The 23660-nt window shown below is 37.4% G+C and overlaps 1 protein-coding gene across 10 annotated transcripts in view; it reads right to left on the bottom strand.

Moving 5' to 3' along the window:
- The window catches only part of ASH1L (ASH1 like histone lysine methyltransferase), a 208014-nt gene that overhangs the window by 79730 nt on the left and 104624 nt on the right, over positions 1-23660 (bottom strand). For 9 of the 10 annotated variants that reach the window (XM_010802923.4, XM_024989639.2, XM_015462302.3 and 6 more), the window contains one exon: positions 19017-19196. The exons of the other annotated variant lie outside the window; for it this stretch is intronic. In XM_010802923.4, coding sequence (XP_010801225.1) covers positions 19017-19196 — 180 coding nt within the window. The remainder of the gene's footprint in view (positions 1-19016; positions 19197-23660) is intronic. 10 annotated transcript variants of the gene reach the window in all.

The following is a 23660-nucleotide window of genomic DNA, read 5'->3' as shown; positions in this document are numbered from 1 at the left end:
AAACTTAGAGGCATCGTATTTCAGTGTTCAACACAGTATGCTACTGGGATAACAACAGACATAAAGTCAACAGGGACAAAAGAGAAATAACAAACTAACAAACCGACAAAAAATATTTGCAATTTATAAATGGCAAATCTCCTTAATATATAAGGAACACTTAAAAATAAGGGGGGGAAAAAGACTAACAATCTGATAGAAAAATGGGGCCAAAGTATGGACACTTAACAGAAAAAGAAAATTAAATGGTATGTATACACGTGAAAAGATGCTCAACAATTTCCCTTATGATGAAAATAGAAATTAAAACTCCCTGGTGAGTTTCACACCTTTCAAACTGATAAAAATTTACACATTTGACAATATAATCAGGGCTGTGGGAAAACTGGAACTCTCCGACATTTCTAAAAGGACTGCAAAAGGAATAACCGTAACAGAAGGATAATTTAGCAATGTTTATAAAATTACTAAGTAACTATACTTCTACGAATTTACCCTCATAACCATATCAAGCAACGTATGGCCAAGGTTATGGATAAAGCATTATGTATGGTACAAAGCTTAGAAACAACTGAAATGCTCTTTCCCAAAGGGCTCGTTGGATAAACCATGATATATCTATACATTTAAATACTAAAAAATTAAGAAAGACAATATGGATGTACACAAAATGTTCACAGAAGCATTAATCATGATAGGCAAAGTGGAGATAACCCAAACGTCTATCAGTGATGAAAGGATAAATAAAATGTGGTATATGGTATATCTACAACTGAGTATTATCTGGCAAAATATAAAAAAGGGGAATGAAAAAGGCAAAAAAAAAAAAAAAGAAAAAAGGAATGATATATGGTATGGCATATGTAAACCCTGGAAATGATGTGGTAAGTGAAACTGTCCCAAAGGAACACACGTAGCATGACTTCATATATGAAATGTCCAGAACAGGCAAATCTATAGGGACAAAAAATCTATGCTAAAGCTTTTCACTGTGTGGATCACAATGAATTGTGGCATATTCTTAATGAGATGGGAATACCAGACCACATTACGTGTCTCCTGAGAAACCTGTATGCAGGACAAGAAACAACAGTTAGAACTGGACATGGAACAACAGACTGGTTCAAAATTGGGAAAGGAGCACACCAAGGTTGTCTATTGTCACCCTGCTTATTTAACTTATACGCAGAGTACATCATGCAAAATGCTGGGCTGGATGAATCACAAGCTGGAATCAAGATTTCGGGGAGAAATATCAATATTCTCAGATATGCAGATAATACCACTGTAATCACAGAAAGTGAAAAGGAACTAAAGAGCTTCTCAATGAAGGTAAAAGAGGAGAGCGAAAAGCTAGCTTAACACTCAGTCTTCAAAAAACTAAGATCATGGCATCTGGTCCTATCACTTCATGGCAAATAGATGGGGAAAACTGGAAACTATGTCAGATTTCATTTCTTGGGCTCCAAAATCAATGTGGATTGTGACTGTAGCCATGAAATTAAAAGACACTTGCTCCTTGGAAGAAAAGCTATGACAAACATCAAAAAACCAGAGACATCACTTTGCCAACAAAGGTGTGTAAAGTCAAAGCTATGGTTTTTCCAGTATCATGTATGGATGTGAGAACTGGACCATAAAGAAAGTTGAGTGCCAGAGAACTGATGCTTTTCAACTGTGGTATTGGAGAAGACTCTTGAGAGTCCTGTGGGCTACAAGGAAATCAAACCAGTCAGTCCTAAAGGAAATCAATCAGTCCTGAATAGTCCTTGGAAGGACTGATGCTGAAGCTGAAGCTCCAATACTTTGGCCACCTTATGCGAAGAACTGACTTACTGAAAAAGACCCTGATCCTGGCAAAGACTGAGGGCAAGAGGTGAAGGGGGTGACAGAGGATAAGATGGTTGGATGGCATCACTATCTCAATGGACATGAGTTTGAGTAAACTCAGGGAGATAGTGAAGGTCAGAAAAGCCTGGCGTGCTGAAGCTGATGGGGCTGCAAAGAGTAGGACATGACTTAGTGACTGAACAACGACAGGGACACAAAGAATAGTTGTTGCCTAAACCTGGAAGGAATGAGGAAATTAGGGGTTAATCAACAAGGAACGTGGGGTTTCTTTCTGGGATAACAAAATTGTCCTGAAACTGACTGTGGTGATGAATGTACAACTCTGTGGATATACTAAAAGTTAGTGAACAGATGCTGTAAATGGGTGAACTGTATGGTTAACGAAATATATCTCAAAAAATGCTTAGCCTTTCCTTGAACTCAGAGACTTGAAGAAGCAGACTCTGTCTCTTTATTAGTAGCTTAAAAGAAGCAAACCACCACTGAATTCCACAAGTCCAATAAAATAAGAGAGAGCCTGGATAAGAATCTCAAGTCTCAGATGAGATCAAAGATTTGGTTGCTATCTTGATTCCCTTTGTGAGACAGAGCAGAAATGTCTAGACTGCTGAAATTCCAGGGAATCTGTGAGATAATAAATGGGTAATGTTCTGAGCTGCTAGGATTGCAGCAATTTGTTACATGGTAATAAAAAATTAATACATGTATATGTGTACATAATATATATTTATTTATTTCATGGTTCTGAATAAGCCTAAAAGCACTGCTGCACCTCAGTAACAATGACAACCTAGCAGCAAACAGCATGCCAAGTACCCAGATTTTGACTTCTAAATAATAATTCTCATTAAAAGAAACCAGAACTTCTTGAGTCAAATAATTGATGCAGAATCTGAGGCAAAGAAAGTACAAGGTAAATCTGAAAAACAGCAGCAAAGAAGTAAAAAACAAATACCCAAACAAACAAAAGGACCTGAGTGAATGGTACCTGTCTGTCACAGAAAGCAGGGAAATGCTCAAAGATGAATGAGGTTATGTTTAAAAGAAACAAGTTCCAGCCAAAGTGTCTCCTGTGAAAAAATATGGGAAATTTGAGCATTTCTCCACAAAATGATGGCAATGGATTATGATAGTAATATATTAAAATTTTTATGAATCCATATGATATTCAAAAGAGAAGAAAAACAGAGAGAGTGCAAGGGGAGGAAAAGTCAAAGCTCACGTTCAGAGAAAAGTATCAGCTAATAAGTGTTGAAGAAATGACAGAGTTAGAAAATTACCAGTTAGCAACTAAAAATGAAATCACCACTTTAGGCAATGATCATAATGGATACTAAAATATATTAAAAAAAAAAAAAAAAAAGACTGCTAGAGAATAAGCCACAGCCTTAAATATCACCCACGGTTTACTTACTAATTTACAATAATAAAAATGTATCTTTATGTTGGAGAGATCTGGTGGATACCACCTTAACCAAATGATCCAATATGGCAATACTAAGAATGTCACATATGTAATATTCACACCAAGATTTAACCTAAATCTAATTATGAAGAAATAATTTAAAAATTGTGGAATGTGGCACATTCTATAAAATAATTTTAAGTTCCTCAAAAAGCATCAACTACATAAAAAACAAAAGATGGGGAACATTCTAGAATAAAATAATAGACATAGCAATCTCATGTAATAAATGTTAACTGTTTGGATTCTAGATTCAAAGAAAACAAATTAACTGAAATAAAAGGCCTTTAGGACAACTGGGAAAACATAAATATGGTTTGTATATTAATAATATTATTGATATACTGCATATTTTCTAAGATATGATAATGGTATTGTGATCAGTTAGGAAAGTATCATAGTTGAAGGGGTTAACTGCTAAAATGTAGAGGGCTGAATGTCTGCAACTTGCTTTCAAAATTTTCAAGAGACAAAAATTTTTCCCCCTGCAAAAATGTGTATGTGTGTATAGAGAGACATAAAGCAAATGTGGCAAAATGCTGATAAATCTGGGTAGGGTATACAGGTCTGGCTGCATGTCTGACAGAGCAGGAGGCCAAGCAGCTGAGGAACCAGATGTCAGACAAGCTGCAGACAGTGATCCTGGACATCACCAAGACAGAGAGCGTCGCTACAGCCACCAAATCAGGGGCGGTGGCGAGACGAGCTACCCCACGTCCAAGGTCAGGGGCGGCGGCTGACAGGAGCTACCCCACGTCCAAGGTCAGGGGCGGCAGCTGAGAGGAGCAACCCCATGTCCGAGGAGTGGCGGCTGCGTGGGCACAGGAGGGCCAAGAGGAGCTACTCCACGTTCAAGGTCAGGAGGGGCGACCTCATCCAAGGTAAGGAGCAGCGGCTGTGCTTTGCTGGAGCAGCCGTGAAGAGATACCCCATGTCCTAGGTGAGAGAAACCCAAGTAAGATGGTAGGTGTTGCAAGAGGGCATCAGAGGGCAGACACACTAAACCATAATCACAGAAAACTAGCCAATCTGATCAAATGGACCACAGCGTTGTCTAAGTCAATGAAACCAAGTCATGACGTGTGGGGCCACCCAAGACGGACGGGTCATGGTGGAGAGGTCTAACAGAATGTGGTCCACTGGAGAAGGGAATGGCAAACTACTTCAGTATTCTTGCCTTGAGAATCCCATGAACAGTATGAAAAGGCAAAATGATAGGATACTGAAAAAAGAAACTGCCAGGTCACTAAGTGCCCAATATGCCACTGGAGATCAGTGGAGAAATAACTCCAGAAAGAATGAAGGGATGGAGCCAAAGCATAAACAATACCCAGTTGTGGATTTCACTGGTGATAGAAGCAAGGTCCGATGCTGTAAAGAACAATATTGCATAGGAAATTGGAATGTTAGGGCCATGAATCAGGCAAATTGGAAGTGGTCAAACAGGAGATGGCAAGAGTGAACGTCGACATTCTAGGAATCAGCGAACTAAAATGGACTGGAATGGGTAAATTTAACTCAGATGACCATTATATCTACTACTGTGGGCAGGAATCCCTTAGAAGAAATAAGAGTAGCCATCACGGTCAATAAAAGGGTCTGAAATGCAGTACTTGGACACTTGGATGCAATCTCAAAAACGACAGAATGATCTTTGTTCGTTTCCAAGGCAAACCATTCAATATCACAGTAATCCAAGCCTATGCCCCAATCAGTAATGCTGAAGAAGCTGAAGTTGAACGGTTCTATGAAGACCTACAAGACCTTTTAGAACTAACACCCAAAAAAGATGTCCTTTTCATTATAGGGGACTGGAATGCAAAAGTAGGAAGTCAAGAAACACCTGGAGTAACAGGAAAATTTCGCCTTGGAGTACAGAATGAAGCAGGGCAAAGGCTAATAGAGTTTTGCCAAGAGAACGCACTGGTCATAGCAACACCCTCTTCCAACAACACAAGAGAAGACTCAACACATGGACATCGCTAGATGGTCGACACCGAAATCAGATTGATTATATTCTTTGCAGCCAAAGATGGAGAAGCTCTATAAGGTCAGCAAAAACAAGACCGGGAGCTGACTGTGGCTCAGATCATGAACTCCTCATTGCCAAATTCAGACTTAAATTGAAGAAAGTAGGGAAAACCACTAGACCATTCAGGTATGACGTAAATCAAATCCCTTATGATTATACACTGGAAGTGAGAAATAGATTTAAGGGATTAGATCTGATAGACAGAGTGCCTGATGAACTATGGATGGAGGTTCGTGATATTGTACAGGAGACAGGGATCAAGACCATCCCCATGGAAAAGAAATGCAAAAAAGCAAAACGGCTGTCTGGGGAGGCTTACTAATGGCTGTGAAAAGAAGAAAAATGAAAAGTAAAGGAGAAAAGGAAAGATATAAGCATCTGAAGGCAGAGTTCCAAAGAATAGCAAAGAGAGATAAGAAAGCCTTCCTCAGTGATCAATGCAAAGAAAGAGAGGAAAACAACAGAATGGGAAACACTAGAGATCTCTTCAAGAAAATTAGAGATACCAAGGGAACATTTCATTCAAAGATGAGCACAATAATGGACAGAAATGGTATGCACCTAACAGAAGCAGAAGATATTAAGAAGAGATGGCAAGAATACACAGAAGAACTGTACAAAAAAGATCTTCACAACCCAGATAATCACGATGGTGTGATCACTCACCTAGAGCCAGACATCCTGGAATGTGAAGTTAAGTGGGCCTTAGAAAGCATCACTACGAACAACGCTAGTGGAGGTGATGGAATTTCAGTTGAGCTATTTCAAATCCTGAAAGATGATGCTGTGAAACTGATGCACTCAATATGCCAGCAAATGTGGAAACTCAGCAGTGGCCACAGGACCAGAAAAGGTCAGTTTTCATTCCAATCCCAAAGAAAGGCAATGCCAAAGAATGCCCAAACTACCACACAATTGTACTCATCTCACATGCTAGTAAAGTAATTCAAACTCAAAATTCTCCAAGCCAGGCTTCAGCATGAACTGTGAACTTCCAGATGTTCAGGCTGGTTTTAGAAAAGGCAGAGGAACCAGAGACCAAATTGCCAACATCCGCTGGATCATCAACAAAGCAAGAGAGTTCCAGAAAAACATCTATTTCTGCTTTGACTATGCCAAAGCCTTTGACTGTGTGGATCACAGTAAACTGTGGAAAATTCCTCAAGAGATGGGAATACCAGACCACCTGACCTGCCTCTTCAGAAACCTATATGCAGATCAGGAAGCAACAGTTAGAACTGGACATGGAACAAGAGACTGGTTCCAAATAGGAAAAGGAGTTCGTCAAGGCTATATATTGTCACCCTGCTTATTTAACTTCTATGCAGAGTACATCATGAGAAACGCTGGGCTGGAAGAAGCATATGTTGGAATCAAGATTGCTGGGAGAAATATCAATAACCTCAGATATGCAGATGACACCACCCTTATGGCAGAAAGTAAAGAAGAACTAAAAAGCCTCTTAATGAATGTGAAAGAAGAGAGTGGAAAAGTTGGCTTAAAGCTCAACATTCAGAAAACAAAGATCATGGCATCTGGTCCCATCACTTCATGGGAAATAAATGGATGGGGAAACAGTGTCAGACTTTATTTTTAGGGGCTCCAAAATCACTGCAGATGGTGATTGCAGCCATGAAATTAAAAAGATGCTTACTCCTTGGAAGGAAAGTTATGACCAACCTAGATAGTATATTGAACAGCAGAGACATTACTTTGCCAACAAAGGTCCGTCTAGTCAAGGCTTTGGTCTTTCCAGTGGTCATGTATGGATGTGAGAGTTGAACTGTGAAGAAAGCTGAGTGCCGAAGAACTGATGCTTTTGAACTGTGGTGTTGGAGAAGACTCTTGAGAGTCCCTTGGAGTGAAAGGAGATCCAACCAGTCCATCCTAAAGGAGACCAGTCCTGGGTGTTCATTGGAAGGACTGATGCTGAAGCTAAAACTCCAGTACTTTGGCCACCTCATGCGAAGAGTTGACTCATTGGAAAAGACCCTGATGCTGGGAGGGACTGGGGGTAGGACGAGAAGGGGACAACAGAGGATGGGATGACTGTATGGCATCACCAACTCAATGGACATGAGTTTGGGTAGACTCCGGGAGTTGGTGATGGACAGGGAGGCCTGGCGTGCTGCGATTCATGGGTCACAAAGAGTGGGACTGAGGGAAGGACTGAACTGAACTGATATAGGCATTAATTTTGCCAGAGATTTGAGTATTTTCAAAACAAACAAAAACCATTGTTGGGGGAAAAAAAAAAAACCCCAACAGATTAACTTGGGAAGATCGTATCACTGCATGCAAGATTTACTTATCTAGGTCTTAAGGGAAGTAAATTAGGTAATTTCTAAGTCATGCTCAGGTTGGAAAATACTAATATTTGTGTTTTTACATAGAAAAAAATAACTACATGTGTATTAAAAAGTATTACTTCACTTTCCAAATTCCTAATTTACAATACTATCATTGCTATAGCAATGATGATGTAATTTGTAATTTCTACACTTTAAGACATGTTAATTTCCAATTTTCATTAGAAAATTATGTTTTCCTATCTCTCCCATGAATTCTGATGGCATTTAGAGCTTGAGACACACATTTCCTAAGGGAAGGCTATATAATTTTCCAGTCTAAAGAACAGATTGGAGGAATATCTCACAAGTTGAGGTAACGGATTTCTTGCAAAGTTTTCCTGGTAAAATATACATAACGTAAAATTTCCCATTTTAACAAATCTTAACTGTGTATCTCAGGGTATTAAGTACATTCACAGTTATACTTTATACAACCATCACTGCTATCTATCTATAGAACACTCCATCTTGTGCGACTGAATCTATGTACCCACTGAACAGTAACTGCCACCAGCTCCTGGTAACCACCATTCTCCATTCTGTTTCCATGCATTTGACTACTCTAGGTACCTATCATATGTAGAATGACAGGTACCTAGAGTAGTCAACTGTGACTGGCTCTTCACCTGCAATAAGACTTTAAAAATTCATCCATATTGTAGGAGGTGTCAAATTCCTTCTTTTTTTAAGGCTACATAATATTCCATTGTATGAATGGGATAAATTTTTTGAAGTATCTTAAATCTTATTTTTTATTAGAGTATAGTAAATCATGTTATTAAAAGTCCATCAGGAATATATTATCACTAGAGGGAGCTAGAACAATAGCTGTTGCCTATTCAAAGCCAGATACAAACATATTTGTACACAACCAGGTGGCTCAAGCGGTAAAGAATCCATCTGCCAATGCAAGATATACAGGATTGCGAGGTCGATTCCTGGGGTGGGATGAACCCCTAGAGCAGGAAATGGCAACCCACTCCAGTATTCTTGCCTAGGAAATTTCATGGACAGAGAAGCCTGATGGCTTCAGTTCATGGGACTGCAAAGAGTTGGGACACGACTGAGCATGTAAACACATGCAAGCTTCTATAAAAAACAGAACAGAATGTAAATGTGGTTATGGACTCCTTTCCAATGCTTCTCCATGTCTAAGTGGCAGACTGAACTTTCATAAATCATGATAATTCCTGAGACTAATCAGTGATCTGATATGTTTTACCCTACATTAGGAGGTAAACCACATGTGAAGAGTTATCAGCTCTGTTAATGGAATCTTTATTTATTATTAGTATTATTATCATAAAATGACTTTTGGGGGACTTCCCTGGTGGTACAGTGGTTAAGAAACTGCCTGCCAATGCAGGAGACATGAATTCAATCCCTGCTCTGGAAAGATCCCATATCCCAGGGAGCAACGCAGCCTGTACGCCACAACTACTGTGTGCTCTAGACTGCACTGTGTGCACAGCTACTGTGTGCACCACAGCCTGTGTGCTGCAGAGCCATGCTCTGCAACGAAGCCTGAGGACCGCAACAAAGAGCAGGCCCTGACTAGAGAAAGTCTGCAGTTAGACAAAGTCCACACGCAGCAACGAAGACCCAGTGCAGCCAAAGAGAAAAAAAAAAAGACTCTGAGGACTTCCCTGATGGTGCAGTGGTTAAGACTCTGCACTTCCAATGCAGAGGGCACAAGTTCAATCCCTGGTGGGGGAACTAAGATACCACATGCTGTGGTGCAAAAAAAAAAAAAAAGATTTTTTTCTAGGACAAAAGAGGCTCTTCTTATACTTTAATCATGATGGGTGACTGCAGAGAAACAGAGTATGGAAAATAGGATTTAAAAGATAAATGCATAAAAAATAATTATAAATGTGTTTTAGGGCACAAAATGAATAAAGATGTAATCTGTAATGTCAATAATAAAAATAAGGCATAGAGCTTTATAGGAATAGTATTTTTGCATGTGACTGAAGTTAAGTTGGTATCAATCCAAATTACAGGTTTATATCTTTATGAAGTTATATGTAATCTCCATGGTAACCAAAGACAAAATAGCAATAAGTGAAGTGTTAGTCGCTCAGTCGTGTACGACTCTTTGAGGCCTCATGGACTCACCAGGTTCCTCTGTCTATGGAATTCTCCAGGCAAGAATACTGGCGTGGGTTGCCATTCCCTTCTGCAGGGGGTCTTCTCAACCCAGGGACTGAACCTGGGTCACCTGCATTGTAGGCAGATTCTTTACCATCTGAGCCACCAGGGAAGCCCAAAACAGCTATAGAATATACACAAAACAGATTGAGAAGGGAATCAAACAGGTACAAGATCAGCTAAGTACAAAAGAAGGCAGTAATGGAGGAAATGAGGAACAAAAAGCTATAAGACATATGGAAAACAAAATGACAAGCATAAATATTTCCTTATTAGTAACTACTTTAAATGTAAATAGATGAGACTTTCCAATCAAAGGTACAGAGGAAGAAAATGAATAGAAAGCATGATCCAACTACATACATGCTATATATAAGAGATTCACTTTAGATCCAAAGATAGGAACAAAAAATAGAGACTTTAAGTAAAAAAAAAGTTACAAAGGACAATGAAGAACATTAAATATTGACAAGAGAGCCCATTCACCATGAAGTTATAACAATTATATATTAAAAAAATCCATCAAACATCGGAGGATCCAAAATATATGATGGAAACACGGACAGAATTTGAGAGAAATGGACACTTGTACAGTAACAGTTGGCAAATTTCAACTTACCAATTTCAATAAATGTTAGAACAACCACATACAAGACCAATAAATATTAGAACAACATTATAAACCAACAGGATCTAACGGAAACAGAAACAACATTCCACCTAAAAACACAAGATTACATAGTTTTCTCAAGTGCACACTGAAGATTCTTCAGGAAGACCATGTTAGGCTACAAATGAAGTCAATAAATCAAAAATTATTAAAACCATACAGAATATCTTTCCTGATCACAAAGGAATGAAACTAGATATGAAATAAAACTGAAAAATTCACTTACATGAGAAACTAAACGACATACTTGTAAGCAACTGGATCAAATAAAAAAATCAAAAGGGAAATTGGAAAATACTTTGAAATGAATGGAAACAAAAATAGGACAAAACAAAACTTATGTGGTGCAGTAAAAGCAGTGCTAAGAGGAAAATTTATATGTGAAAACAAATTAACAGAGTAGAAAGATTGCAAATCAGTAAATTAACTGTATGATGAACAGTCAGTGGTGCAATGCAGCCACTGTGGGAAAGTTTGGTGGTTTTTTAAAAAGCTAAATATAAAATCACCGTATGATCTAGCAATTTTACCCCTAAGTTTATACATGAAGGACTGAAAACAGGAACCTGAACAGATAAACGTATGCCAGTGTTCACTGTAGCATTGTTCATGATAGTCAAAAGAGAGAAATAACCCAAGTGCTCATCAACAGATGAATAAACAGAATGTGGTATGTATGTACAATGGAGTATTACTCAACCATAAAAAGGAATGAAGTTTTGATATATGCTATGACATAAATGAAAGTTAGAGACATTATCAGCAGCAGCAGCAGAGACATTGTGTTAAATAAAATAATCCAGACCCCAAAGCACAAATACTGTGTATGTTTCCACTAACATGGGGCACCCAGATGAGGCAAAATATACAGACTGAAAGTACATGAGACATTATGATGGGCTGAGGAGAGTTTTAGGAGTGGAAGTTTTTGCTTAACTATTAAAGAGTTTCTATTTAGGGTAATGAAAAAATTTTGGAAATAGTGGTTATGTTATACAACACTGTGAATTAATGCCACTGAAATATAACCTTAAGAATGGCTAAAACGCCAAATTTTGTATTTCAGAATTTAAAAAATTAATAATGTAATATACCAAAAACTGATGACCTGTACCATTGAAATAGGTTACTGTATACGTGAATTACATCTCAATAAAACTGTTTACTTAAAAAAAAAGAGGATAGAAAACATACTGTAGGAGATATGAAACAATTGTTTGGAAGAGTAAGATGCAGAAGAAACAGCTAAGATTTACTCTTGAGTGTCTACTGCCTGCCAGTCATTTTGCATATATCATCACACTTCGGTACTCCACAGAATCTTTTGGACGGAGTGCTTGAACCTGCATCTCCTGTGGCTCCTGCATTGGCAGGCAGACTCTTTACCACTAAGCCATCTGGAAAACCATACTAGTTTCATATTTTAGAAATAAAACAATTCAGTTAGAGATGATGAAAAAGTTCTGCAGGTGGACAGTGGTGATGTTTGCATAACAAGGTAATGTACTTAATGGTAGTGAATGGTGCACTTAAAATGATTAAAATAGTAAATTTTATGACATGTATATTTAACCACAATAAAGTTAATTAAAAATTTTAAAACATGAAGCTACTTTTGTTTTAAAAACTTTTACTTGGAACATTTCCCGATTATGATTTTTTTTTTTTTTTTTGGATTTGATACCCAAAGCAAAGGCTTCTTCAAAAGCAAAGATAAACTAAAAAGCTTCTGCACAGCACAGGAAACCATAAGCAAGATTAAAAGTCAAACTATTTAAAGGCAGAAAATATTTGCAAATTATATCTGATAGGGTAACCGTTAATACACAAAATTTAAAAAGGACTCATACAACTCAAGAGCAAAAACAAATAAACAAACAATCTTATTTAAAAATGGGCAGGTGATCTGAATAGACATTTTTTCAATGCAGACATACAGAAGACCAACAGGTACATTAAAGTATTGGCTGGGAAATGCAAATCAAAACAACAATGAACTATCACCTTCAAACTGTCAGGATGATTATTATCAAAAAGACAAGAAATAACAATTGTTGGTGAGGATGTGAAGAAAAGGGAATCCTTGTGTACTGCTGGTAGGAATGTAAACTGGCACAGCCACTATGGAAAGCAGTAAGGATGTTCTTCAAAAAATTAAGACTAGAACTACCAATGATCTAACAATTCTACTTCTGGGTATTAATCTGAAGCAAGCAAAAAAAACTATCTTGAAAAGATCACCGTACCTTCATGTTTCCTACAGTGTTATTTACAATAACGAAGATAAGGAAACAACCTAAGTGTCTCCTGAGAGATGAATGTGATATAAATATATATATTTGCGACCCCATGGACAGTAGCCTACCAGGTTCCACTGTCCATGGGATTTTCCAGGCAAGAATACTGGAGTGGGTTGCCATTTCCTTCTCCAATATATATAGACACACACACATAAATAATGGACTATTATTCAGTCTGCAAGGATATTAAACCAGTCAATCCAAAAATAAATCAGTCCTGAATACTCATTGGAAGGACAGTTGCTGAAGATTCAATACTTTGGCTACCTGACGTGAAGAAATGACTAATTAGAAAAGATCCTGATGCTGGGAAAGACTGAAGGCAAGAGGAGAAGGGAACGACAGAGGACGAGAGGTTGGATGGCATCACCAACTTGATGGAAATGAGTTTGAGCAAGCTCTGGGAGCTGGTGATAGACGGGGAAGCCTGATATGCTATAGTCCATGGGGTTGAAGAGTCGGACACAACAATGGTGACAGATATTTAACTACACTTATGTGATTATTTTGCAGATTCACAAATACCTAATCATGTTGTACAGCTGAAGCCAATATAATTTTGTGGTTCAATTATACCTCAATAAATAAACATCCATTATTTTTGCTTTCTTAGTGATTAAGATAAAATCAGATGAACTGAAATTTTTACCTTGTTTTGCTAAAAATGATCTGTGGGACTCCAGCAAGTCATTTAACCTTTTATTAGCTTCGGTTTTAACATGTGTCAAATGAAGGATTAGGTCTAGCTGAAATGAGGGAAGTTGAGTGTGGATGGGGGCAAGGTATATATGGGAATCTTTGTACTCTCTGCTCTATTTTGCCTAAAACTGCTCTAAAAAAGTTTATTAATTAACAATAGAAATTCAAAACTATTGCTACTCCATGGCTTTCCAGGTTTCTCAGTGGGTATTTGCCTGCCAATGCAGGAGCCACAGGTTTGATCCCTAGTTCGAGAAGATCCCCTGGAGGAGGAAATGGCAACCCACTCCAGTACTGCTGGTTGGAAAATTCCATGGACAGAGGAGCCTGGTGGGCCACAATCCATGAGGTAGCAAAAAAGTCAGATACGACTAAGCACGCAGGCATGACTTTCTATTGATACTAAATAGGAATGGTGTGAGGTTTGCATTCATCCAGTCTGCCCTCCTATTTAAGCTGAATTTAGACCTACAATGTTCCTAAAGAATTTCAGGGGAAAATGAACCATATTCTGGAATTTAATCCAACCGTAACCATGAGATTATCTATAACAAAGAAATTTTAATCCAGTACCCCTTGAACCTCAGTTTCTGAAAAGCAGCATGATTTACTGGTGAAATAAGATTGGTGGAACCTCTAGGCATTAAAAACCCCAATAATTATTTTGATGATAAATTTTGTAAACTTAAGTTCTTTAACTTTTCTGTGTCAGTTTCCTAAACAGTAGATAGTAACCATCTACTTTACTGTTTCCCACAGATTTAATATGAAAGCATTCTAAAAATTTAAATAATATATCAAATACAAAATGGTACCATGCTTTCATTTTATTTCCAAAGATACGTATTATTTTGAGGAAATGACAGCTAAGTATAAACATTATGTATTACACACATAATATAAATATTATAGTATTAATATATAATAAATACATCTATATTTTACACATATATTAATTCCCCTGCAAACAAGCAATGTTCTGTAAGCCTGAAATTTATAGTTATCCTATTTCCTATAACAGATTTAGTACTCAAAAGGAGCCTATAAATCAAAGAAAGCATATGAAAGCATATGTTTTATTTTTATAAAACATAGAAGTCACAATTTTTGAGTCAGGATAGTCTTAAGATATGAACTATGTAGTTCAATCTGTTCAGTTCAGTCGCTCAGTCGTGTCTGACTCTTTGTGACCCCATGAACCACATGTAGTTCAATAGCTTCACTTTATATATCAAGTTTCATTTTTACCATTCCCAGGGAAACTAAGTAATCCACCCAAAACAGTGTGACAGTGACTAAACTAAAAGCAGAAACCTCCCCCAACAAAAGAACCAGAAGCTCCCTTTCAAAGTAGTGTTAATATTCGATATTATGCTATTTTACCATAATGTACACTCTAAAGTTCACTCTCCAATTCACCTGAAGTATATCTGGTATTTCATTTTCTTTAAAATCTCTATTAGATAAAACTTAAATTCCAAAAGTAATATAGCATTTTTACAACTACAAGATATATAAAAGACACATAAAAAATAAGAAGTGAAAACCCCATACCCCATTCCAAATCCTATAAGCTAGAAGTGTATAGCAGGCACAAAAATATACAACCTCCTCCTCAAATAAAAATTCCCAGAAGCTGGGAATATGTAGATATAATTAAGGTTTCTAATCTGTTGACTTTAAAATACAGAGATTATTCTGAATTATCTGGGTAGGCCCAACTTAATCACAAGGGTCCTTATAAATGGAAGAAGAATACAAATGAGGCAGAGTCAGTGGAAAAAAAAAAAGTGAAAACAACCAAGGTTGAAGTGATTCAATGTGAGGATTCAACCTCAATGATCTCAATGTCATTGTTGCTGGTTCTGAAGACAGAAGTGGCCCCAAGCCAAGGAATTCGAGTAGCCTCTTGATTCTGCAAAGGGAAGAGAAAGAATTCTACCCTAGAGCGGCTAAAAGGAACACAGTTGTGCTAACACCTTGACTTTAGGTTAGAGAGATTCAATTCAGACTTCGGACCTCAGGGACTATAAAATAAATTTGACTTGCTTTAAGCAAAGACATTTTTTGGTGCCTATATACGTACATGTACATAGTCATGTTCATGGTAATAGAGGCTCACTTAATCCAAGGAATACTGGCCATACCACTTTCATCCAGTATATTAGTTAATGACATCATCACACACCCAGGAATACAAAACAAAACATTGGGATCATCACTGACTCTGCTGCTGCTAAGTTGCTTCAGTTGTGTCCGACGCTGTGCGACCCCATAGACGGCAGCCCATCAGGCTCCCCCGAGCCTGGGATTCTCCAGGCAAGAACACTGGAGTGGGTTGCCATTTCCTTCTCCAATGCATGAAAGTGAAAAGTGAAAGTGAAGTCGCTCAGTCGTGTCTGACTCTTTGCAACCCCGTGGACTGCAGCCTACCAGGCTCCTCCACCCATGAGATTTTCCAGGAAAGAATCATTGACTCTAGCCCCATCCTTTACTCCCTACCAACCAATCAGTATTTAATTCATTTCAATATTAATGTCAAAAAATTTCAAGAGTCCACCTTTTCCAACATCTAGCCACTGCTATCACATTAGATCTATCCTGGAAAACCACAGAGTATAACCTGCTTCCTAATAGTCTTCTTACATCCTAATAGTCTTCTTACTTCTAGTATTTCCTCATCTAATTCATCTTCCATACTGATAGTGTGGTCTTATCTTGATTCAATTTTAATCGACTCACACTCTCCCCTCCCAACTTTTTAAAACCTATAATGATTTATACAAAAAAGAATAAACTTGTAATTGTCTTGTACCATTCTGTGACCAAAAAAACCAAATTTCTCAAGCATGGAGGACTTTTAGGGCAGCAAAACTATTTTGTGCTACTACAATGGTAGATACCTGTCATTGTACATTTACCAAAACCCACAGAATGTACAACACTAAAAGTGAACCCAAATGTCTATTACAAACTTTGAGTGACACTGTGTCAATACAGGTTCATTGTCAAAAAGATACCACTGTAGTGTAGGATGTCCATTGCAGGGATGCTGTGCATGCATAAGGATAGGGGATATATGCAATATCTCTGTACTTTCCAACAATTCTGTTGTGAACCTAAAACTGTTCTAAATAATTGTTTATTTTTTCAAAACAAACAACTTACACCCTAACTGTTACCAATAAAAAGCAGCCAGCCCACAAGAATATATTGGCTTTGTAGCTTTAAAAATGCACACATGTATTATTTGACAAATGTTTTTTTAAAAAATCCCCAATAAACCATTTTCTTACTATTTATTTCTATGAGATGAAGAACAAGTTCTAACATAAACGAGGTCCTTTACAGAGTGAAAGACTTTTGCCTGATTAAAGACATTTTAAAACACTGATGTAGTTGATGATACTGGTCTTTTGAGGCACAGACTGATTTTATTATTAATCTCCCATTTTTCAGAATTTAATCCAGGAAAAGCACATTAGTAAAAAAGTAAGACTTAAATTTTAGCAAAAAATTTCACACATATCTGCTTTTCTATTCAGGAAAAACACTGCTTTAAAATCTAACTGTGTAAGATCTTCCCAAAATATATTTTCATTTTCTTATTTGTAATGACAGAATGCTAATTTTTTTCTGCACTGTCATCTGAAACAATGACCATTACTTTTCAGCCTTCCCTGTGGCGGAAGTGTGGTTACATGTCTATATTTTGGTTAGTAGCTACGAGGTTTTGAAGTTTCCTTCTTAGATTAGCTGCTATATCGAATTACCTATAGACTTGGCTGGTCTAAATAACAATGTTATTTCCACTGTTTTGGAGGATGGGAAGTCCAAGATCAGGGTTCAGTTCTAAGTGAGAGCCTTCTCCCTGGCTTGCAGACACTGCTTTCTTGTACTCTCACATGGGAGAGAAAGAAATCATCTCTCCCACTGTCTCTCTTTATAAGGGGTTAATCTCATTCAGGAGGACTCCACCACATGATCTGATTACTTCCCAAAGCCGTCATCTCCAAATATCACCTCACTAGGGATTAGGGCTTCAATATATGAAATTTGAGGCAGACACATTCAGTTCACAAGGCTTCCTTACAAAGAAGGTACATGTTTTTTACTCCCTTTCCTCTTTTATACTTTCTGCAATGAAGACTTTATGATAGTTATCCCAGAACAAAATGTAACCATAGGAACGCAAGCTTCGTGCTGAAATGGAAGAATAGAATAAAAGGAGTCTAGGTCCCTGAAGATACTGTGAAGATAGCATGTTAACTCTGAACTGTGTACTTCACAACTTCTTATAAATTAAAGGAAAATAAATGTTTATCTTTAAAAAGTCTTGATTATTTATGAGGATTTCCTATCACTGGCTGCTGAAAGTAAGCTTAATAAAACATTTTCACAACATAAGCAGCAGAAATGGACTCAAAGAATTTATATGATATCTCGATGACAAATTAATGAAAGGTCATTTCAATGCAAAATAAAGTGCTGTGGTTTACATGTTGATCACTTTAACCACATCAAATGTATCTCTAAAACATAATCGTTCCTCTTTCAATTTCATTCCTTTCTTGACTAAATTCAGACCTCATGACCTTTGATGATTATTGTCAATTTCTGCCATTAGTAACTCCCTCATTCATTTTTCCACTCTGCAGCCAGAGTTATCATCTTAAAACACAAAGTTGCACTTTTCACTTCCTTTTTTAAAAAAACAGCATTTTAAATTTCATGTAGCTTAGTGGGGTAAGTATCTTGAGTCAGTAAAATCCATGGTTTTGTGGTCTCTATCACACAATGCTTACTTTCCACACCATTACATTTCAGAAAAAGTGAACTTCTGAGTTGTTTTAATATATGAAAAATTTCTGAATCCTAGTATGTGTCTTGGTACATGATATTCTATCTAACTGAAATGCCCTATTCCATCTTGCAGACTGTTGAACCTCCAAAACCAAACTCTGCTATACTCCTGTGAACCACTTCTTACTCAATGATATAGTTAATTGATAGCTCTTTGGGTTTTTAAAAATTCTCAATCAGAGGACTTATTTAAGCTGTACTTTCCCAAGGGAATATGAAATTCTTAAAAGTAAGGAGTACTTTACTCCTCTGGCAAATAGTTTGGAACACAGAAGGCATTTAACAAGTGAGGAATCAAATGAGGAATGAGTGTAGAAAATCATCAAGATTATTTTTAGATACATGCACAGTGCTTCCTTTCTTATTTTCAGTTAACAAAAAAGGCAGTATTAGAATCCAAACTATAGAAATATAATCTAGAAAGGCAGAGAGAGGATAAAAGATCAGGGAAAATAATTAGCCCCCCAAAACATATCATAAGTACAGTGAACACTGAGGTACTTGTGATGAGATTTGTATTTGTGTATATTACATTTGTATTGGGTTTTTTTTCCTTGATATTCAAAGTATTATTTAAAACATGGAAGAATAACAGGTCTTCAAAGGATGTCAGCTGACAGGTACCACTACTTACTCTGTAGTTTTGTAAACATCAGAATACAGCCCTGCTTTCTGATACTTCTTCTTTGGGGGACGTGGGGCCTTCTTTTCTCTTGGGATGAGAGAAAGCACAGGCTGCAAGGTACTTTCAGGTTCGGGAGGTTTGGCTGGGGTTTCAGGAGGACTGGGAATCTCAACTGCTGCTTCAGTAAAGCTAGAAAGAGAAGTTTAAAGATAATTTCACGGTGAATTTTTTTTTTCCTACAAATGATTATCTATTTAAAAAAACATCACAGCAATTAAAAAAAAAGAGAGATATGGGGACTTCCTCATCTGGTCATGGAGGAGTAACAGATACCAGATTTGTCCTCCTGATAGAAACTAACAGAAACACAGCAAACTACTATAAACCTGGAGAAAGTTTATGAAACAATTATCAGACATTGTATTGCAGCACTGTGATTCCTGAGAAAATTGGAAAAAAAAAAAATAGAAAGAGATAATCTGCCTTTATAAGAACAACTGAAGTGGAGGGAGTAGACCCAAAGCAGAGAATGGCCAACGTAATGAGCTGAAAAGAGAGATCAGACTATGGAGGGATTGAGATAGTTAGAATTCATGAGGCAGAGTACTGGAGTGGAGAGAGTAAAGGAGAAAAACAACTTTAGAAATCTGTGTAAGGGTCTTCTTTAGTACATTATCTATCAGTACTAGGTTTGTATATGTGCAAGGTGAAATTCCATAAGGCTGGACAAAGAACCACTAGAATATTACAACCCAAACAATTTCCAGAGCTCACACATGATGACAGATACTCAGAATCCACTAGGGAGAGTGACAGACACTGCCCAACACCGTGGGCACTCAATAGAGATCCCAGAAGGTAACATTATCCATCTCTGCATGACAACTATCTCTAGAGTAAAACAAGTCCTAATAAAGCTTAAAAATTATCTTCAAAAGAATCCAGACCTATCCACAAGTAATTTAACTGACGACTAAAATAAAATCAAATCTATAAAAAAGAACAGAAACAGACACACAATAATGTGACATTTATAATATTAAAAAATTCAGAATGAAAAAAAAAGAGAGCGATGACCAAAATTTTCTAAATTTGATAAAAAGAGCCCAAAGTTCCAAGAAGTTAAACAAACGATAAGCAATATAAGCTAAAACAAGTATGGCATATCATAATAAACTTGTTGGAAAGTATTGACAAAGAAAATAAAAGGAGTAAGAGAAAAAATACACCATCTATATACAGTAGTACAAAAATAAGAATGAATGCAGATTTCATGTCTCAAATAATGCAAGCTAGAAGGCAAGAAAACACATCTATAATTGCTTAAAGGAGGGGAAGGGTGGAGCCTGTCAAAAGAGAATTTTAAATCAATCAAAAACACCTTTAAAAATTAAGGTGAATACAGTTCGAGGCAAGGATGAAATAGACACTTCTACCTATCCTCCCATTAAGCAAAACTAAAATCCTTGGAAATTATATTTATAAAATAAACATAAGCACACAGATTGGCTGGGCCTCTTGGGACCAAAGCAATGACACATCAGGGAATTTTCTAGATTTTCTTTTTGCCTCTCACTTAGTGCAAGGCTCAATACAATTTCCATAATATAAAGGGTAAGACAAAAGTCTGCTCTCATCACTTAAATATCAGAGTTAAAGGTCCTAGATGATGAAAATGGACAATAAAAAGAAAAACATCTAGAAGTGTGAGTCCTCCAACATTGTTCTTTTCTTTAAGATTGTTTTGGCTATTTGGACTCCCTTGAGATTCCTCATGAATTTTAGGATGGATTTTTCTATTTCACACAAAACATCATAGGGATTTTGACAGACTGCACTGAATCTGTAGATCACTTTGGGTAGCACTGATATCTTAAGTCTTTCAACCCCCAAACACAGGCTGACTTTTCTTTTTCTTGCCTAACTGCTCTGGTTAGGAATTCCAACACAATGTTGAATTGAAGTGGGCCTCCTTTCTTTGGGGGCTTCCCACATAGTTCAGTTGGTAAAGAATCCACCTGCAATGCAGGAGACCTCAGTTCAATTCCTGGGTTGAGAAGATCTGCTGGAGAAGGAATAGGCTACCCACTCCAGTATTCTTGGGCTTCCCTTGTGGCTCAGCTGGTAAAGAGGCTGCCTGCAATGCAGAACACCTGGGTTTGAGCCCTGGGTTGCAAAGATCCCCTGGAGAAGGGAAAGGCTACCCACTCCACTATTCTGGTCTGGAGAATTCCATGGACTGTATAGCCCATGTGATTGCAAAGAGCTGGACATGACTGAGTGATTTTCACTTCACTTCCTTTCCTAGTTATTGATAATAGCGGAAAAGCTCTTTTTCCACTGAAGCTGTCAGCTTTGGGTTTTTTACATACAGCTTTTATTAGGTTGAGGTAGTTTCTTTTTATTCCTAGATTTCTAAGTTTATAATCATGAACATGTTAGATTTTTGTAAAAAAATTTTCTGCATTTATTGCTATGACCATGTGATGTTTCTTCTTTACTCATTAATGTAATGAATCACATTGATTGATTTTTGAATGTTGAACAAGTTTTATATACCTGGGAGAAATCTTACTTGGTCATGAGACAGATAGACGAATTTCATATTTTATTATTTATGTTTTCCTATTCTCCTTATCAGACAGATTCATTTTTACTTCTTTCATCTTACCCTATGCTTCTTCTTCCTTCATTCAAAAATGTTATCTGCTTTCCTGCTTACATGTGTCTATGTACATTCTGCTGCTGCTGCTGCTAAGTCGCTTCAGTCGTGTCCAACTCTGTTCTACCCCATAGACAGCAGCCCACCAAGCTCCGCTGTCCCTGGGATTCTCCAGGCAAGAACACTGGAGTGGGTTGCCATTGCCTTCTCCAATGCATGAAAAGTGAAAAGTGAAAGCGAAGTCGCTCAGTTGTGTCCGACTCTTTGCGACCCCATGGACTGCAGCCTAACAGGCTCCTCTGTCCATGGGATTTTCCAGGCAAGAGTACTGGAGTGGGGTGCCACTGCCTTCTCAGATATACATTCTACATATATAAATTCTTCAAGTGCCGTGTTTCTCCAAGTTCTAGCTATAGACCAAATATATCAGAATCACCTTGGGGGTTTATGATGGAAATGAAAATACATACTAATAGACTTTTAAAAATTCTTATTAAGGAGTTCTAGGAGAAGGCAATGGCACCCCACTCCAGTACTCTTGCCTGGAAAATCCCATGGATGGAGGAGCCTGGTAGGCTGCAGTCCATGGGGTTGCTAAAAGTCAGACACGACTGAGCGACTTCAATTTCACTTTTCACTTTCCTGCATTGGAGAAGGAAATGGCAACCCACTCCAGTGTTCTTGCCTGGAGAATCCCAGGGACGGGGGGCCCTGGTGGGCTGCCATCTACGGGGTCGCACAGAGTCAGACGCGACTGAAGTGACTTAGCAGCAGCAGGATGAACACCTCCTAACCTTACTGGTCCCTGATACCCCAAACTGGGCACTCTCATTACAAGAGTGTCCTTCTCATTCCACGAGGGCTTTGACAACTTAGGTTGGATTGATATTCTCTTTCCCTCATCCCATAACCCAAGTCTTCACATCATTAAGGCTCTAACATCCAGCTCAGGATCACCATGGTTTCCACATCCCAGATAGACACATTATTTAATGGCTTTAAGATTGAATTCTTCAGGAAAGAAAAGAGAAAGAAGACAGGTAAGGTATTTGAAAATATGGCTTTATGGGAATTCCCTGGCAGTCCAGTGGTTATGACTTGGCACTGAGGCTCCCTTGGTATGGTTAAGGTTTAATCCTTGATGGGGAAACTAAGATCACACAAGCTGCATGGCATGGCCAAAAAAAAAAAAAAAAAATGGTTTTATGATATATTTATCTACAGTAACACAATATGTTGTTTATTTTTCATGGGTTTTTTTTTTACTTTATAAAAACAGTATCAGTTAGTACATAATTTTCAGGGTCTTGTTTCACTTAAAATCTTGTTTCTAAGACTCATTTATTATCATTACATTTCAGTTATAATTCACTAATTTTTATTACCATATCATAGTCCATTGCATGAAAAACTACTATATACTGATTCCTTTTCCTGTTAACAACCAGGGATATTTCCAGTTTCTATACATTATAATAAATCTTGCTACACCTTTACAAAAAATGCATTCTGGTGATAGCTGGGTAAGAATTTTAAGTTATATAAAAGGTAATTGCTAGATTATACTGGATTGATTTGAAACACTCTTTTCATTACATATTCTGGATACCAAAACTTATAAATTATGTTATAAATTTCCTCTCCAAGTTTGTAGAAAGTATTCATACTTTAACGTGGATGATGTCCGATAAATTCTTAATTTTAATATAATCAGTATTATAAGTGTTTACCTGTATGCTTACTGCTTTTGATATCTTGTTTATGAAATCCTTTCAAACAAAGAACGTCATTAAGTTTTCCTCATTCTGTATTAACTTTAAAAAGAAGGTTTACTTTTTATGCTATGTATTTATTTAACCAACTGGGAACTGATTTTTACACATGGATTAAGACAGAATCCAGGATTTCCCTGGTGGTCCAGTTGTTGAGAATCTGCCTGCCAATGCAGGGGACACGGGTTCAATCCCTGATCCAGGAAGATTCCACATGCC

Source organism: Bos taurus, chromosome 3 (assembly GCF_002263795.3).
Source record: "Bos taurus isolate L1 Dominette 01449 registration number 42190680 breed Hereford chromosome 3, ARS-UCD2.0, whole genome shotgun sequence".
Classification (NCBI taxonomy): Eukaryota; Metazoa; Chordata; class Mammalia; order Artiodactyla; family Bovidae; genus Bos; species Bos taurus.
The sequence above is the reverse complement of the archived record's forward strand: the minus strand, read 5'-3'. Positions and strand labels throughout refer to the sequence as shown.